Source organism: Carcharhinus amblyrhynchos, chromosome 12 (assembly GCF_965287045.1).
Source record: "Carcharhinus amblyrhynchos chromosome 12, sCarAmb.v2.hapA, whole genome shotgun sequence".
Classification (NCBI taxonomy): domain Eukaryota; kingdom Metazoa; phylum Chordata; class Chondrichthyes; order Carcharhiniformes; family Carcharhinidae; genus Carcharhinus; species Carcharhinus amblyrhynchos.
In genome coordinates, this window is record NC_137335.1 from 51,726,787 (window position 1) to 51,746,590 (window position 19,804).

The window sequence follows — 19,804 nt, forward strand, 5'->3', positions numbered from 1 at the left end:
TGCTCAGTGTGTTCCCAGCTAATTTACTGATAGTGTCAAATGATTGTGGTACCCGTCCTTTGATTGCATTGCAAATATTTTGTACATATTTAAAACTTATCAACTTCCCCTCCCCACATAGATTGATTTTATTGTCTGGATGACAGTGAGCCAGTAAACCATTTTTTCCCCAAAAGATGTGGTTGACAGTGAAAAGAATGGCATGTATCTCTTTATGTGCTTATTTTTTTTTACCCAGTGGCAGCTCCTGACCTATTAGACCCCAAAGCAGCAACTCAGAATGCGAAACCCAGGCTGTCCTTCTCTACAAAACCCACCGTATTAACTCCAGCAGATGATAGCGACCTGAGCCCAACTGTGATGAAATGGAAGACCGCCTCGGCTAATTTCCTGGTGGTGGTGCTTTATTTGATTATCGGCGCCACTGTCTTTCAAGCTCTCGAACAGCCTGCCGAAAGCTCCCAGAAGACTGCGATCACCATCCAGAAACTGGAGTTTCTGGAAAAGCACATGTGTGTCAGTTCCTTGGAACTAGAACTATTGATTCAGGTAAAACCAAATGAGGCGCTTGCTTACACGCTGACTCTGAATGAATGATTTGTTTGACAGGTTATGTAATGTGACCTCTCTGCATAAAACTTGCAATGATTGTTGTCTCCTATTGAGCACTTACCCATTGCAGCTACGAGTTACATTTATATAGCACCATTCAGACAATGAGCTGCTCCAAGGCGCTTGATTGGAGTGTTGTCAAACCAAATATGACACCCAGCCATAGAAGGTGATGCTAGGACAGGTGACTTGGTCCCAGAAAAAAGTTCTAAGGAGCATCTTTAAAGAAGTGGATGGCATGCTGGCATAGTGGTTAGCACTGCTGCCTCACAGCGCTAAGGCACCTAGGTTCAATTCCTGGCTTGGGTCACTGTGCGGAGTCTGCACATTCTCCCTGTGTCTGTGTGGATTTCCTCCCACAGTCTGAAAAGTGTGCTGGTTAGGTACATTGGCCATGATGAACTCACCCTCAGTGTACCCGAATAGGTGCCGGAGTGTGGTGATGGGAGATTTTCACAGTAACTTTATTGCAGTGTTAATGTAAGCCTACTTGTGATGCTAGTAAATAAACTTAAACAAGTGGTTAAGGTATTGAATTGAAGAGGAGTGGTGAGATGAGGTAATTCTATGATCTTAGTTGCAGACAGCCATGGGCATGGTGCTGATGGTTCAGGGTTCACACACATGAGATCAGAATTGGAGAAGCAGAGAATTCTTGGAGCGTTGTAGATCATGAGGAAAATACAGAGGAAGAAGCAAAGGCAATACAGAGGTCTGAAAACGTGGTTTTAACATCACGGGGCTGTTGAAGTTGAGTGAACGCTGGGGTGATGGTTGAAAGGAACAAAATACAAGTCAGGATCCAGGCGAGAAGAGTTAAAGATTATGAAGGGTGAAAGATGGCCAGAAGCGCATTGCAATAGTCAAGTTTTGAGGTACCAAAGGCAAGGACAAGGCTTTTAACAGCAGTTGAGCTGAGGCAGCCATGGAGAGAGGGGATGTTGCAGAGATGGAAGTGGGTGGTCTTTGTCATAAGTAATCAGAAGTGTGTGTTTGGTTCAAATAGATTGTGAAGGGTCTGGTTCAGGCAGTGAGCAGCGAGAGGGTCAGACTTGATAGCTAAGTAATATCATGTGGTGGGGACTGACAGTGGGTTTATGTCAAATACTCTCTGATAGCACATATAGTTTGGTTAAACTGTGACAAAATGGCATTGTCTATTGTCTCGCTCTGGTTGCAAGTTGCATTGAAATGATGATGCCAAAATAATTACACATTAGTTTTGTAATGTCATGAAAAATGCAGTATAACTTTAAGTTGGAGCACAATCCAGCTTCAGATAGAGGTGGCGTGAGGCTATTCTTCTCCAGCATTCTTACTCTGTTTAGGTTTAACTCTACATGTTAAGTAGTGCTAAACCAGATTAAAGAAAAGTGTTCAGAGAGTCCCACTGATCTTCTGACCACTTTCTAATCATGGTTGGATTTAATTTAACTGCATAGATATCCATGGTGTGTTCTCTAAACTCCCGTGATGAACAGGGCATGCATAATAATTAGCAACCAGAAATGCACTGCCCACCACATAAAATGGACTGATCCATAAAGCACCATTCAGAACTACTTAACCCAATGAATAAAATATTCAGTTAAGACCCTAGACCAGTTGCATGGCTCTTTTCTGATATTTATCCTCCCTAACACCAGATTTGACAGATTTAAACATGATCAACAACTCCCAACAGGTTAGACTCTGCTGCAGAGTTCACCCACTTTTTATAAGTTAGATGTTAGATGCTGTCTGGGAATTCAGAAACTTTGCTTCAGGTCCCACCACGTCACAGCCTTAATTCTGGAATTGCACCTTTCTGTAGTTTTTCTCTCATTTCCCCTCATGCCCTCTCCAAGCTCATTTTATTTCTGAGAGCCACCGCCTGCTCCATCATAACTACTTCCAGTAAACATTGACCAAAGAACTCCCGTTTCTGACTCCCAAGTATTTATCATATTGTTCACGGTTCCCTCATATCAGGTATTGTCCAACTCTTCCCCTTTCAAACCCAACTCTCCCCCTTTCAAACCCAACTCTCCCCCTTTCAAATCAAACTCACTCCTATCAAATCCAATACTCCCTCTCTCAAATCCAACTCTCCCCCTTTCAAATCAAACTCACTCCTATCAAATCCAACTCTCCCCCTTTCAAATCAAACTCACTCCTATCAAATCCAACTCTCCCCCTTTCAAATCAAACTCACTCTTATCAAATCCAACTCTCCCCTTTTCAAATCCAACTCTCCCCACTTTCAAATCCAACTCTCCCACTTTCAAATCTAATTCTCCCCCTTTCAAATCCAACTCTCTCCACTTTCAAATCCAACTCTCTCTACTTTCAAATCCCACTCTCCCCACTTTCAAATCCAACTCTCCCCCTTTCAAATCCAACTCTCTCTCCCTTCAAAATAAGTCGTTTTCACATGGAGAAGGAAATCATCCGTATACTATAGAAACTCTTTGTGAAAACGATGAAGCAAAGACAAAAAAAATACATCTTGCCAAAAGTTTATGGGCTGCATCTGAGGGCAGGAGTTTCCAGCCCTGCTGATTGATAGGATCGTCTAGTAATGCCAAGTGAGTGGTTTTTGGCTGGGCTGCCGAATCTCCCAAGGACTGTCAGGGCACGACAGGATTGGAAGTTCCTGGCCTGAAACGCCAGAAAGATAGAATCATAGAATCCTACAGTGCAGAAGGAGGCCATTCAGCCTATTGAGTCTGCACTGACCACAATCCCAACCAGGTCTTATTTCCTTAACTCAATGCATTTACCCTTGCTACTGATACTAAGGGGCAATTTCGCATTGCCAATCTGCCTAACCCGCTCATCTTTGGATTGTGAGGGGAAACTGGAGCACCTGGAGGAAATCCATGCAGACCCTCCCCCCTTTCAAACACGACACTCCCCCTTTCAAATCCAATGCCCCCATTTCAAATACAACTTCCTCCTTTGAAATCCAACGCTCCCACTTTCAAATCCAACTCTCCCGCTTTCGTATCCAACACTCTCCCTTTCATATCCAACTCTCCCTTTTCATACTCAACTTTCCCCCCTTTCAAATGCAACTGTTCCCCTTTTAAATACAACTCGTCCCTTTTTCGAGTCCAACTGTCCTCCCTTTTAAATCCAACTGCATCCCTTTTACAAATCTAACTCACCCCCTTTAAATCTAACATTCCCCCTTTCAAATCCAACTCCTTCCCCTTTCAAATCCAACTCTCCTCCATTCAAATCAAACTGTCCTCTTTCAAACCTAACTCCCCCCACCATTCAAATCAAACTCCCCCTTTTCCTCCACTTTCAAGTCTAACCCCCCTTTAAATCTAACATTCCCCCTTTCAAACACAACTCCCTCTGTCAAATAGAACTCTCCCCCTTTCAAATCCAACTCCATCTCTTTTAAATCCAACACCTTTTTCAAATCCAAATTTCCCCCTTTTAAATCCAACTCCCCCTTCTTCAAATCTAACCTTCCCCCTTTAAATCTAACGTTCCCATTTCAAACACAACTCCCCCTGTCAAACGCAACTCTCCCCCTTTCAAATCCAACTCTCCTCCATTCAAATCCTACTCTCCCCCTTTCAAATCCAACTCCATGCATTTTCAAATCTAACTCTCCCCCTTTAAATCTAACGTTCCCCTTTCAAACACAACTCCCCCTGTCAAACGCAACTCTCCCCCTTTCAAATGCAACTCTTCCCCTTTCAAATCCAACTCGCCGTCTTTCAAATCCAATTCCCCCTTTTTGTAATTCAACTCTTTCCCTTTTAAACACAACTCCCCTCTTTTTCAAGTCTAACCCTCATCCCTTGTAAATGGAACTCCGCCCCTTTACAAATCTAACTCCCCCTTTAAATCTAACAATCCCCCTTGCAAACACAACTCACCCCATCAAACAGAACTCTCCCACTTTCAAATCCAACTCTCCCTCTTTCAAATCCAACTTTCCCCCTTTCAATTCCAACTCTCCCTCTTTCAAATCCAACTCTCCCCCCGTTAAATCCAACTCTCCCCCTTTCAAATCCAACTCTCCTGCTTGTCAAATACAAATTCGCCCCTGTTCAAATCCAACTCTCCCCCCTTTCAAATCCAACACCCCCCCTTAAATTCCAACATTGCCCCTTTGAAATCCAACTCTCCCCCTTTCAAATCCAACTCTACCCCTTTCAATTCCAACTCTCCCTCTTTCAAATCCAACTCTCCCACTTGTTAAATCGAACTCTCCCCTTTCAAATCGAACTCTCCCCTTTCAAATCCAACTTTCCCCCTTTCAAATTCAACTTTCCCCCTTTCAAATCCAACTCTCCCCCTTTCAAATCCAACTCTTCCCCTTTCAATTCCAACTCTTCCCTTTCAAATCCAACTCTCCCCCTTTCAAATCCAACTCTTCCCCTTTCAATTCCAACTCTCCCTCTTTCAAATCCAACTCTCCCACTTGTTAAATCGAACTCTCCCCTTTCAAATTCAACTTTCCCCCTTTCAAATCCAACTTTCCCCCTTTCAAATCCAACTTTCCCCCTTTCAAATTCAACTCTCCCCTTTCAAATCCAACTCCTCCCTTTCAATCCCAACTTTCCTCTTTTCAAGTCCAACTCTCCCCCTTTCAAATCTAACTCTCCCCCTTTCAAATACAGCTTTCCTCTTTTCAAGTCCAACTCTCCCTCTTTCAAATCCAACTCTCCCCTCTGTTAAATCCAACTCTCCCCCTTTCAAATCTAACTTTCCCCCTTTCAAATCCAACTCTCCCCCTTTCAAATCCCGCTCGCTCCCTTTCAAACCCAACTCATTCAAGTCTAACTCACGCCCTTTCAAATCCAAATCTCACCGTTTCAATTCCAACTACCCCCTTCCAAACACAACTCTCCACCTTTCAAATCAAACTCTCCACCCTTTCAAGTCCAACTCTCCCCCCTGTCAAATCCAACTCGCCCCCTTTCAAATCCAACTTTCCTCCTTTCAAATCCAACTCTCCCCTTTCAAATCCAACTTTCCTCATTTCAAATCCAACTCTTCCCCTTTCAAATCCAACTCTACCCCCTTTCAAATCCAACTCTCTCCTTTTCAAATCCAACTCTCCCCTTTTCAAATCCAACTCACCTCCTTTCAAATCCAACTCTCCCTTCTTCAAATCCAACTCTCCCCCTTTCAAATCTAACTCTCCCTTCTTCAAATCCAACTCTCCCCCTTTCAAATCTAACTCTCCCTCTTTCAAAACCAACCTCCCCATTTCAAATCCAACTCTCCTCCTTTAAACCCAACTCTTCCCCCTTTCAAACGCAACTCCCTTCCTTTCAAATCAAAACGTCCCTTTTTCAAATCCAACTCTCCTCCTTTCAAATCCAACTCTCCCCACCTTTCAAATCCAACTGTCCCCACCTTTCAAATCCAACTCTCCCCACCTTTCAAATCCAACTGTCCCCCCCTTTTAAATCCAACTCTCCCCCTTTCAAACCAACTCTCCCCACTTTGAAATCCTACTCTCCCCCCTTCAAACCCAACTCTCCCCCATTCAAATTTAGTTCCCCCACATTTCAGATCCAACTCTCGACCCGTTTCAAACCCAACTTTCCCCTCATTCCCACCCAACTCTCCCCACTTTCCAATCTAATTCGTCCTCTGCTGTCAATCCAAAATCAAAAATTTCTTCTAAAAAAAGAAATATTTTGATTTGTCCATCAAACGATTATTCTAGACTCTCTTCTCTACAATTTTGCTAAATCTGCTGCCATCTCCAAATCTACCCCCAGTATACTTCTAACTCCCATGTCCCCATGCAAACAGATATCCAGCCATGCAACAGCACTCAAATGCCTTTCGATGGATTTGTGATTTTAATAATAATGTGTGTGATTATGTTAAACTAACCCCTCTCACCCTTATTGACCTGTCTGCACTGTTTTACACCATTATACCATACTCTTCCATTACCAGCTCAGAACTGCTCTCAGCTGGTGTCCCTTTGGTCATAGCCAGAGTATCATGTGCTCTGGTTTTTCCTTCCATTCCTGCACTCTCACCTCTGGAATCTCCCAAGAAGCTATCCTTGGCCCCCTCTTATTTCACATCTACATGCTTTCCCTCAGTGAGGTCACCTGATTCCCAGTATACACTGTCAACACCCAGCTCTACCTCAACGCCTCTTCTCTTGACTTCTCCACTTCCTCTGTTTGTCTTGCTACTTGTTTGACAATCAGTATTAGATGGGCAGAAATTTCTCCCATTTAAATACAGGGAGACCCGAAACCATTAACTTTGAGTCCCACCACAAATTCCTGTTTGCAGTTGCCAACGACATTCCTCTCCCTGGTCATTGTTTGAGGCTGAACCAGACAATTCAGCCTGACAAAGGGTCATCCTGACTTGAAACATTGGCTCTATTCTCACTCCGTAGATGCTTTCAGACCTGTTGAAATTTTCCAGCACTCTCTATATTTGTTTCAGATTCCAGCGTCTACAGTATTTTGCTTTTACCATTCACAGCCTTGGTATCCTATTTGATACTGAACTCTCAACTATATATCCTTTCCCTTATCAAGACTGTCTATTTACACTGTTGCAACATTATCCATTTCTGCCCCTGCCTTGTTTCATCTGCTATTGAAACTATTGATGTTAAATTAACTGGTCTGTAATAGTTAGGATTTGATAAAGGGATCACATTTGCTACTCTCCAGTCAGCTGTCAACACCAACTTTCTCCCCACCCTCCAAACTCATGAAAACTAGATAGCCCTTCTACTAGCCAGTTTTTCCAGTATTACTGCCTCATCCACGCCTATTACCTCAGAACTTGACTCTGTCAGCTCTCGCTTGGCTGTCACCTTGCATCCTTTGTATCCTGAGGCCATCTAAAACTTTGTTGCCACATCTTAATTTGCATCATAGAATCATGTGTGGCCCTGAAGGAGGACATTCAGCCCATCCAAGTATATGCTGGCTCCTTGTGGAATCTCATCCCTCTTCCATCCCTGCAGCCCTGTTGACTATTTTCCATTAAGTGCTCATCCAATTTCCTTTAGAAACATTGATTCCTTCTCCTCACACTCTCATGTGCAGTTTCAGGTCAATAGCGCTAACTGCTTTTTTAAAATAAGTTCATCCTCACATCTACCCTGCATCTCTCACGCAAAACCTCTAAATCCATGTCCCGTAGTCCTTATACTATCAGCCAATAGGAAGTGTTTTTCCTTGTCCACTTGGTCCAAACTGATCATTATCTTGTCCATTAATATCAAATCTTCTTTGCTACAAGGGGAACAACCGTAGCTTTTACCTAACCCTATAATTAAAATCCCTCATCCCTAGAACCACTCTGATAAATCTCTGCTGCACCCTTTCAAAGATCCTCTATTTTACACATATTGATGCTAAATGAACTGGTCCGCAATAGTTGTTAGGATTTGATAATCACATTTGCCACTCTCCAGTCAGCTGTCATCACCAACTCTCTCCCCACCCTCCAAACTCATGAAAATTGGAAAATAGATAGCCCTTCTGCTATCTTGACCCCATCTTCCTCCAGAGATCTGGGACACTAGCTATCTGGACCAGGTGCCCTAAGTATAGCCAGCTTTTCCAGTACCACCGCCTCTCAATTTTCATCTTGTCCATTGCTTCGACTATCTTTGCTCCTATTGATATTTTGTCAAATTCCTCTTTCACAGTAAACACCGGTACAAAGCACTCATTAACTATTCTAGCCTTGCCCTGCATTCTTAAGCACAGATCACCTTTTGTTGTGCCCTCTCCTTACCCTTTGCTCTAACATTTATCCCAGTCGATATTTGGGTAAGTCTCCCGGTATAACCACTCTATTGTTCTCGCACATCTATGTGATTTTCCTGCAGATTTTCTCCTCTTGCCCCTCTCACTCAGTTCATCCATCTATTCTGTGTTTGCTAACCACCATTGGCTCCCCATCTGGCTCTGCCCTAATTTTTAAAAAAAATTCTCACCATTTGCTTATCATATCCCTTCGTAGCTGTAATGACATCAATCAGGCCATTGAGGTTGGCCTATTGGAATATGAATTCCCTGATTAAGGAGTCAATTGAAGGGCCAATCAGGGAGTCTTTTCCTTGTATGTAACTGGGAGTATCAGTGCCTCTGGCATGCCTGAAGGTAGATTGTTGATTGATAGCACTGCTGTTGGAATTATAAGTAAAGGGGTTTTGGTGAAGGGACTTCTGTCCCTGAAGACTTAATACAGTAGCCTTGACTCATTTGTTTATAACCTCCTGCAGTCCTACATCTTGCTGCAAAGTCTTTGTCACTCCTCTAATTCTAAGCTGTTGCAATTCTGACTTCAATTGCCTCACCCTTGTTGGACATGCCTTTCTGCTTCCTGGTCCTGGAATTCATTCTTCCAGTCTCTTTGCCTGTCTTTTCTCCTTTCTAGATAACCCTTCACATTTTGAACAAGCTTTTGGTCACCTGTCCCACTATTGCCTTATAACAATCTGTCAAATTTTACGTGGCAATTCTCCTTTGCACATTTTACTGTGTTTAAAGATGGTGCTTAACTGCAGGTTGTTGTTGATGGCTTGTCATTTGAGGCAGCTAATTGGGTATGTTTTCTGACTGTGTAACTGACAGCTGAGAAGAAAATCTTGCTGGTACTGAACTGTTTCTGGCTGCTTTCAAAAAAGCCATACCATAGTAGATCTGCCTTTGAGGCTGGAGGGGGGATTGTAAGTATTAAGGAAACCAGGAAAGATCAGGAGCTCTTCACAGAAGCCATCCACAGAGTGGATCTTTAGGGAGTATTTCCACATTAGCTTTTCAGAGGAGCAATGTCTTGGGCACCTTCACCGCAAAGGCAGTAGTCACTGACCATTGTCACTTGCTGTAGCCACAGCCCATGGTTATTGAGGTCACTGTGGCTCTCAACATTTATGCCATCCCTTCGGGCTTCAGCAGGTGACGCCACTGACACATCTCCCAGTTTGCATTCCAGTTTGCAAACTCTGAGATATGTCAGTGGTGTCACTTGCTGTATAATACGGGTCACCAAAGTTCTCCACGGTGGGTGGAATAACTGCATTTCATGCTCCATGGACAAAGCAAAGTGAAACCTAATTAATTTGTGGATTTAATATTTGTTATCAACTTAATGCAACAAATCGCAATTTTTGTTGAGACATCTGTCAATATTTGAACCATATACCCTGCCATTAACCTTAAAGAAATTCACATTTAAATTTGTTAAGGTGGCACACTGATATTTTTGCTGTTACATCATTTTCATTTTTTAATGAGTCTTGAGAGTCCCTACATTTCTGCAGAATTGACCATAATTTGATACGTGATAAGTATAGAACATACAGTCTTAATGAAGTCAGTAATGGATGAGTCAATGAATCATCAGGGTACTGATAATTTACATCACTCTTTTCACATTCGGTTGTTCACATTCCAGCTGTTCAGATGTTTGATAGTCAACAAAACCCATGAAACATATTCCCAATGTGGATCCTTTACATATTGCAAGTGATTAAGCGTTGCCTGTCTGTATATGTCATGTGCCTGGGAACGATAAAGCTAGTTGTCATTAACAATAGGAAACAGAATTACTTTTGGATTACTCTTTTGGTTCATCGAGACTATTAAACACTAAATTTTTCAAAAGTGAAAGTTCTGAAGTTAAGAAATGTGTATTTTGCAAACCCTTCTCCTTTTCTTGCCTGAACAATGTATATTGATCTAATAATTGAAAGTGTTGGGCTGAATGTTACTGTATTGCTCAACACCTACCCCACTGATTTTAGAAAAGGCCGCCTTGCAACATTGTTGTGGTGTGGGTGATCTAAACCAGCTGACGACTAGGCTTCTGTCCCTTAGTGGAAGGGAGACCCACTCTTGAAAGCTGCTGGCCAATCTAACTGGCATACCTTATAGATTATTCAGTCAGAAATGATCTTGTCCTTGAGCAAAGGACTCACTGCAAAGGAACCTCTTCTCAGAACTCGTGACAGGTTCCATGGAAGTTCATGTTGCCATCATGGAAGCTCACTCTTGTGCTCTATTCTCACACAGACCTGTTAAAGTTCAGTGCCAAGAGAGCGGTGTTGGCTCCATGGGAGATACATCTCATGGCCTGTTGTAGGACAATGCCATGCTTCCTTACCCATCACCCACTCTAACAGTGCTTGTGTTGCAAATTGTTGGATCAGTCTGCAGTCTGTAGGATCAAGGCCCAGAGCTGCTTGAAGTCACTCATGGCCATTTGAAGCATCCTAAGTGGAAGTTGAAGAGTCTTTCACCTTCAGAGCTTTAGCCATCAGGGCTATATATAATAGGAACACTAGGTTTTGAAGCACTGGTCTCATTTAGATTTGGCAGATGAATTGAGGCCTCAAGATAGGTCTCACTAGGCAGATTGGTCAGAGATTATGACTGTAGAGACTAGGTAAGTAAGTTGGCTGCAGTGGCCTAAATTACTTTTTGTGTTGTCAACTTCTCTGGGATCCACAAAGGTAAGCTGACAACCACTTCTTGGTGAATCTGTTTGGATTCTGACAGCCCTCTACAAGAGGCAGGAGCCTATTGGCCTCGGGTCATTGCCTGTGTGGAGTTTGCACATTCTCCCCATGTCTGCGTGGGCATCCTCCAGGTGCTCCAGTTTCTTCCCACAGTTCAAAGATTTGTGGGTAATGATGATTGGCTATGCTAAATTGCTCATTATTCATGATGTGGGGATGCTGGCATTGGACTAGGTTAGGCACAGTAAAAAGTCTCACAACACCAGGTTAAAGTCCAACAGTTAATTTGGTAGCATGAGCTTTTGGAGCATTGCTCCTTCATCAGATATGTGAGGAGGTGGGTTCACAAACAGGGTATACCACCACCCATGAGGTACACGGTACGTATTCTTGCAACTTGGCAACATTGTCTGCTTGATAAGCTGCAGGAAAGGATGTCCTGAGGCATGGTACATTGGCAGACGCTACGACAACAGATGAATAGGCACTGCTCGACAGTCACCAGGCAGGAGTGTTCCCTTCCTGCTGGGGAACACTTCAGCAGTCAAGAACATTCAGCCTCTGAACTTTGGGTAAGCATTCTTTAAAGGTGGCCTTCACGACATAGGACAACACAGAATTGCCGAGCAGAAATTGATAGCCAAGTTCTGCATGAGAATGGCCTCAAACACAATCCTGCATTCATGCCACACTACCTGTAACCCCCATGACTTGCCTGGGCTTGCAAAACCTTACTAACTGTCCTGGCTTGAGACAATTCACACCTCTTTAACTTGTGCTTAACCCTCTCTCCACTTGCATTGTCTATACGTGTAAAGACTTGATTACTTGTTAAGGCTCGGATTCCAACCATTATCTCGTAGTTGAATCTGTGTCAAAAATGCCCTGTTTGTGAACTCAACTCTTCACTCACCTGATGAAGGAGCAACACTCTGAAAGCTTGTGCTACCAAATAAATTAGACTTTAACCTGGTGTTGTGAGACATTTTATTATTGCTCATTAGTGTCAGGGGATTTTCAAATTGGTTGTCCACATGAGCAAGTAACACTTGTTAGAAAGTTTATTTATTAGTGGTATAAGTAGGCTTACATTAACACTGCAATGAAGTTACTGTGAAAATCTCTTAGTCGCCACACTTCTGCACCTGTTCGGGTACACTGAGGGAGAATTTAGCATGGCCAATGCACGTAACCAGCACGTCTTTTGGTCTGTGTGAGGAACCTGGAGCACCTGGAGGAAACCCACGCAGACACAGGGAGAATGTGCGGACTCCAGACAGACAGTGACCCAAAACAGGAATTGAACCCGGCTTCCTGGCACTGTGATTTTGATTTGATTTAATTTATTATTGTCACATGTGTTAGAATACAGTGAAAAGTATCGTTTCTTAAACTGGTGAACTGGTAAACTGGTAGGCAATGCAGTTATGCTGATGGACCTGAATCAGTGCCAGAAGTCACTGTTACTGAAATTAGTGAGTTTGTTGCATTTAAGAAACATTGGCATTAGTGCAGATCTGCATGATGCTGATGATTGCTGACTGGCTAGAATTTATATTGCTCCATGCTAGAAGGTAGTGATAGCAACAGTTGATCTATGTAAACATAGAACAGTGGACACTTAAGAACTTTCAGGATTCTTTTCAATTATTTTTCAAGTGAGGCTGAAGCTGACCAGGTTAATTTTTGGAGTTTATAGCCTAAAATCTCCATTAGCATTGGGATCACTTGAATCATACCTGGAGTGAAACGCCTTGAGCATGATTGTCACGTTGACTGATTTGCAGGGCTTGCACACGTGTTTGCACCCTGCTAGCGTTTCCCAGTGCCAGATTTCCAGTGGTGTTGGATTCGCATTGGAAATCAGCAGGGAGGCACAAAGATAATTTAAATGGTCATTTTAATATAATTTCAATATCATTGGCAGACCTGGGACTGAAGTCTCTGGGCCTGCTAGCATCTCCTCCCCCCCTACCACCCTCTCCCCTCAGCTATAGTGGTTCAGAGGGATTTAGAGTACTCTTCATTAATGGGGAATTAGCGGTCTGACCCAACTGGAGTGAGGCGGGGGGGGGCGCGCAACTGGGGCTCCCAAGAAGGTCAGGCAGCAGGAGGAGTGGTGTCCTCTGGGCATTGACACCATGATGTGGAGATGCTGGTGTTGGACTGGGGTAAACACAGTAAGAACTCTCACAGGTTTATTTGGTAGCACAAGCCACTAGCTTTCGAAGCGCTGCCCCTTCATCAGGTACTGTATTGGCACCATGACAGTGCCAGCCTATTGCCTAAGGGGCAAAGTGTCAATGCCCGGGGGCACCTTGGCACTGCCCATTGGGCATGGGGCAATGCCAAGGGGACAGGACACATGAGAGGTGGGGCCTGATGGGAGCAGGGCCTACTGGATGATCAGTGGGACTTGGGGAGGTGGGGGGTTCCACTACCAGTCTGCATAGGGATTAGTTGCGGAAGGAGGGAGGCAGTGATTGGGGTGGGCTAGGTTGGGGGTTCAGCCAGGTGGGTGGTCAGCCTGTTGGGGTGGGGGGGGGGGGGGGGGGTTGGCATTGTGGGGGAGGGGTGGGATTGGGACTGTTGGGGGGTGTTGAGAATGAGCGGGGGTCACGAGTAGGTGTGGGTGGGGAATCGGTGGGAGGGATGGAAATTAGGGTGGGCTGGGAGGGGGGAGTTCGGGGCTAGTCCAGGAATGGTCAAGGAGCCTGTGATCAGGCTGTGGGGGGCAGAGAGCTGGCACTGCAGTGATCACGAGGCTGCCAGTGATCGAGCTGGCCAGCAATCGGGAGGCCATCAATGTGGGGCCACTATGCATGTGCCGATCTTGACACTGATCTTGGCTCACCGTGCTGACTTCAGCCTCTTCAGCAGGGATAGGCCCTTCCCCCTGAAATTAAATGATATTCACCCTGGTGGACTCTGCAGTGCACAGAGTATGGGAGATTCTTCCCTGAACTCCCACTGAAAAAATCAGCATGAATTCTTCTTAAAATTAGTTGTGGAACATGAGCTTTGCTGGCTGCAAGCATTTATTGCTCATCCTTAATTACTCCGAAGTATTTTATGAAGTTAGCCTAGACCTCAACGTTTGCATTTGATTTTTGCATTAGGACGGAATTCTCCCAAAGATTCTAAGTGTCAAATTTGCATGAAAACTGGAGTAAAGTTGAGTTCTAGGCTAACTTCATAAAATACCTTGCAGTTTCTGATTTTGGGCCTTAACAAGTTGGTGAGTGACTTGGAGGAGAATGTATAGTTGGTGGTGCTTTCATGTATCTGTTGTCCTTGTCCTTCTAGGTGGTAGTGTCTGTGGCTTTGGAAAGTGCTGTCTAAGGAGCATTGGTGTTTTTCTGCAGTGTATCTCAGTTCTACCATAACAATCTCAATGCAGCTCGCAACTAGAGATGCATAAATGATTCCATAAACGTGCTGTTGGAGGAGCCTTGGTGAGTTGCTATAATGCATCCTTTAGATGGATAACCCTGTGGCCAGTATGCATCAGTGGTAGAAATGAATGCTTACTGTGATGGATTGGGTGCAAATCAGCAGGTTGCTTTGTCCTGGATGGAGTCAAGCTTCTTGAGTGTTGTTAGAGCTGCACGCGTTTAGCTAAGTGGAGAGTATGTCTGACTTGTACCGTGTAGATTGTGGGCAGGCTTTGGGGAGTCAGGAGATAAATGGCTTGTTGTAGAATTCCCAGCCTTTGACCTGAACTTGTAGCCACAATATTTATATGGCTAGTCCCGTTCAGCTTCTGGCCGATGGTAAGCCATGAGGATATTGATAGTGGGGTTTCAACTATGATAGTGACATTGAATGTCAAGGGGAGATGATTAGATCCTCTCTTGTTGGAGATGAACGTTGTTTGGTACATGTGTGGTGTAAATGTTATTTGCCACTTAGCAGCCCAAGCCTGAATATTTTCCTAGTCTTGCTGTATAGGGGCACAGACTGCTTCAATATTTGAGGAGTTGTGAATGGCGCTGAACATTATTTGCAAACATCCTCACATCTGACCTTATGAAGGACGGGAGGTCAGTGTTGAAACAGCTGAAGACGGTTGGGCTGAGGACACTGACCTGTGGAACTCCTGAAGCAATATCCTGGGACTGAGATACATCTTCCTTTATACTAGGTATGACTCTGGAGAGTTTTCCCCCAATTCCCATTGACTTCAGTTTTGCTAGGACTCCTTAATGCTACACTTGGTAAAATGCTGCCTTGATGTTAAGGAGCAGTCATTCCTATCTCACTTCTTGCTTTCAGTTCTTTTGTCCATGTTTGAACCAAAACTGTAATGAGGTTGAGAGCTGTTGGCCTTGGCAGAACCCAAATCGAGGGTCAGTGTGCATGTTATTGCTGAGTAAGTGCCTTGTGATAGCATTGTTGACAATGTCTTCCATCATTTTGCTGATGATTGACAATATACTGATGGGGCAGCAATTGGCCAGGATGGATCTATCCTGCTCTTTATGGACAGGACACACCTGGGCAATTTTCCATATCTTGGTAGATGCCAATGTTGCAGCTGTACTGGAACAGCTTGGCTAGTGGCACGGCTAGTTTAGGAGCACAAGTCCTCAGTAGTATTGTTGCAATGTTGTCAGAACCTATAGCTTTTCAGTACTTTATTCAGGAGCTGAATTAGCTGAAGACCGGCATCTGCGATGCTAGGGACCTCAGGAGAAGGCTGAAATGGATCATCCAGTCAGCACTCCTGACTAGGATTATTGTAAATGCTTCAGTCTTTCCTTTTGCACTGGGCTCCCCTTTCACTGAGCAAGGGGGTATTTGTGGAGCCTCCTCCTTCAGTTAGTTGTTTAATTGCCCACCATAATTCATGATTAGATGTGTCAGACTGCAGAGCTTGGATCTGATCCGTTAGTATTGCAGTTGCTTAGCTCTATCTATTACGTGCTTTTTGGCATCAAGTAGTTCTGTATTATAGCTTCACCAGATTGACACTTTATTGTTATGCCTGGTGTTGCTCCTGTCATGCCCTCCTGCACTCTTCATTGAACCAGGGCTGATCCCCCACCTTGATGGCAATAGCATCATTGGGAATATGGCAGACCATGAGGTTACAGATTGTGGTTATGTACAATTCTGTTGCTGCTGATAGCCCACAACACTTTGTAAATGCCCAGTTTTGAAGTGCTAGATTTGTTCATAATCTATTCCACTTAGGATAGAGCTCGTGGCACTGGGATCCTCAAAAGATGGGACTTCATCTTCACAAGGTCTGTAGCATGGTCACCACTACCAATACTGTCTTGGAGAGATGCATCTGCAACAAGTAGAATGGTGAGGATGAGGTCAAGTAGGTTTTTCCCTTTGTGCTTCCCTCACCACTTGCTGAAATCTCAGGCAGGCAGCTGTGTACTTTATACTATGCCACCATATCCCCTGACCAGGGCATCAGTTATGCAGTGAAGATTGTGCCTATCTGGCTGCTGGACCTTGCTAACTTATTTAGCCAACCTTCTTTGTTGAAATTAGGTGATAAATGATCTGAAATGTGTGCTTTCTTTTATACGTTCAGGGATATGGGGTGTTGCTGACAGAACCAACATTTATGCACATCCGTAATTGCCCTTGCACTGAATGGTTTGCTAGGCAATTTCAGAAGGTTTTTAAGAGTCAACCATGTTGCTGTGGTCTGGAGTCACATGTCGGCCAGACTAGGTTTCCTTCCCTAAAAGACATTAGTGAACCAAATGATCATCATTAGGTTCTTAATTCCAGATTTTCATTGAATTCAAACTTCACCATCTACCATGGTGGTATTCAAACCCAGATCCCTACAGCATTACCCTGAGTCTCTAGATTACCAGTCCAATGACAATATTACTGCACTATCCTCTCCTCTAAACATCCATAACATTCTGTAACATTTATAAAAATAGCCCCACGAAGATCTATAGTTATGTAAGTCAGGGGTACTGGGTGTGAGATCTATGCCCTATGTTACGAAGGGGAAGGTGACCTCCTGTCTGAGAACTAATACTCAACCACTCAAAACCCTTCATTATCTGTTAAAGTCTGCAAGAGAGGGGTATTATCGGCAGTTCAGCAACTTCAGTGATTAAATCAAAACAACTACGTGATACTCTCTGTAAAAGACAACAAGTAACACTTATATAACTAACAGTGAGCAGGTTAATTAAACTATTAACAAACTGGACAAAACTCTTATTCTAATGGAATGCTGTTTAGATAAATCTAATTCCCACTTATTAACAGCAAAAAAAGAATTTTTAGTCACACATAAATGCAATCAGGTGTTACCTTCTGGAATCTTCTTTCTTCTTTATCTTCTGTCTTCACTATCTTCTGTTGGTAACTTTACAGTTGAAATGAGGCTTTCTTTTAAGACATAAATGTAGCTGTTATGTTGTTAGAGACATGTCTATTTTTCCCCTCTCTTGAGCTGTGATCTGTGGTAGTTTCTGGCAGGTGGTCTTCTGGCTCTCTGGAGCTGGGAGCTGTGGCTTTTATACCCCTGATGACATACCAAAAATCCCCACAATAGGATTGGTTTACATATTATCAAAACATCAATTCGAATCTGGTAGGCTGCTGCTGTTCAAATGCCTAGTTTAAACTGATTGTTTTTGAATTTTATTCAATCTGTTGGCTTGGCAGCAGTTATCTGCCGAGGCTCGCGATACAATGTTTCAGTCTGTGTACAGCATGCACCTGCTTCACTTCAGTACAGAAAAAAAACAACTGTTTCTAACAGAACCATGAAATTTTACAACTCTCAGCATTTTTAAATTTTTTATAATTTTACAAACATTAACTTCACAACATCTATAACAACTATTCCCCTGATCAGTCATTATACTTCCTACCTCAGCATACCATGCTCCCTCAACAACAATATCATGTGAGACTTCCATGATTTTGGAATTTGCTCTGCTGTCTGGTGCAAATGGGAATGTAGTTAAAGATGGTGTCAAAATAAGTTTTTAGCAATCGCTATGAATCTACAGGATACTGGTAAGAAAATGGTTGGTGCACTCAGACTATGCGAACGCACTTAGCTACTCAGCTGCTGCACTGTCACTGAGTGCCCAATTGCGCTGCTGGGGACAATTGCTGTGTGTGATGTTTCAGCATGTGTGCTGGTCTATGGACGTGTTAATGTAATCTCCACACTTACTAAAATTGCCCTTCCAAAACAAATCAACTATTATTTCCTCTAACGGAATGATTTGCTCAATGTGTGGGCTTGCCCACCTGGTTTCTGCTGTGCCCTTCTGTTGTTTGTTCGTTTTGCCTTTAAACATAAAAGCAGTAGAAATTTCAAACATTACAAACCAAAGATTAAAAAGTCATAATACTGAGGACATAAGGAGTCTGCTAATATCTCAAGACTTACAACTGGCCAAAGTTTGAAAACAGGACCTTTAAGTGGAAGCTTGCCAAGTCCCTTAGATATATTTGAAAAAAAATGTATGGAATATGAGGAAAGACATTAAGAAGTCTCACAACAACACTAGGTTAAAGTTAAACAGGTTTATTTGGTACCAAAAGCCACTAGCTTTCGGAGCACTGCTCCTTCATCAGGTAAGTGGGAGTTCTGTTCACAAACAGGCCATATAAAGACACAAACTCAATTTACAAAATACATATGAGGAAAGAACAGGGACTGCACGGTAGCAAAGTGGTTAGCACTTCCGCCTCACAACGCCAGAGATCTGGGTTCAATTCCGGTCTTGGGTAACTTTCTGTCTGTGTGGAATTTCACGTTCATCTGGGGCTGTGTGTGTTTCCTCCGGGTGCTCCAGTTTCCTCCCACAGTTAGGTTGATTGGCCATGATAAATTATCTCTTACTGTCCCAAAATGTGTTGGTTAGGGGATTTGTGAGGGAAAGTATGTGGGGTTATGGGGTTAGAGTCAGGAGATGGGCCTGGATGAAATGCTCTGTTGGAAAGTGTGTGTAGATTTGGTGGGCTGTATATCTGCCTTCTGCATTGTAAGGATTCTATGAATTAATGGGTGTGACTTATTGGTGAGCACTTTAAAAGAGCTGGCACAAGCCTGATGAGTCAAATTGCCTCCTTCTGTGCTGCAAAATTCTGTGATCATATAGAACGACCCAAAATATAGGGGAGAGCAAAACAAGAAAGAAATGTTGCTTATAAAATATAGCAACAAATACAAAGGTGCAGCTAATATGCTTGAAAGACCAGGAAATGTTGGGCAATGACCAGATGTTAGCGATAGATGGCAAATATGAATTATAAAAAGGAAAGAAACAAAGTGGACGGGAGTAAAAGAATGAGGGGGGTAGCTGAAGTTCAGATCAGATGGTTACAAACTGCTCTTTACAAAAGCATTACACTGTTTCTAAAGTTCAGTTTGGGTTTCTTTGAAGCCCCATTGGCAGCAAAGCTGGAAATTGGAAAAGCGAGCCAGAAAACATTTACAGATTTGATTTGATTTATTACTGCCACATGTACTGGTATGCAGTGAAAAGTATTGGTCTTTGCGCTATATAGACAAAGCATGCTGTTCATACCGTACACAGCAGAGAAGGAAAGGAGAGGGTGCAGAATATCGTGTTACACTCATAGCTAAGGTGTAGAGAGAGACTAGTTTAACATAAGGTATAAGAATCTTAGAAATCTTAGCACAGAAATACTCCATTTGGTTCCACACATCGGCACAGATGATTTTTTTTCTGCATATAGTTTAATACTATT

The 19,804-nt window shown here is 43.3% G+C and overlaps 1 protein-coding gene across 3 annotated transcripts in view; it reads left to right on the forward strand.

Moving 5' to 3' along the window:
* Nucleotides 1-345: 345 nt before the first annotated feature.
* The window catches only part of LOC145350605 (potassium channel subfamily K member 2-like), a 136,103-nt gene continuing 116,644 nt past the window's right edge, over nt 346-19,804 (forward strand). For all 3 annotated transcript variants that reach the window (XM_080199807.1, XM_080199808.1, XM_080199806.1), the window contains exon 1: nt 346-549. In XM_080199807.1, the coding sequence (XP_080055933.1) occupies nt 361-549 (189 nt within the window). In that variant the 5' untranslated portion in view covers nt 346-360. The remainder of the gene's footprint in view (nt 550-19,804) is intronic.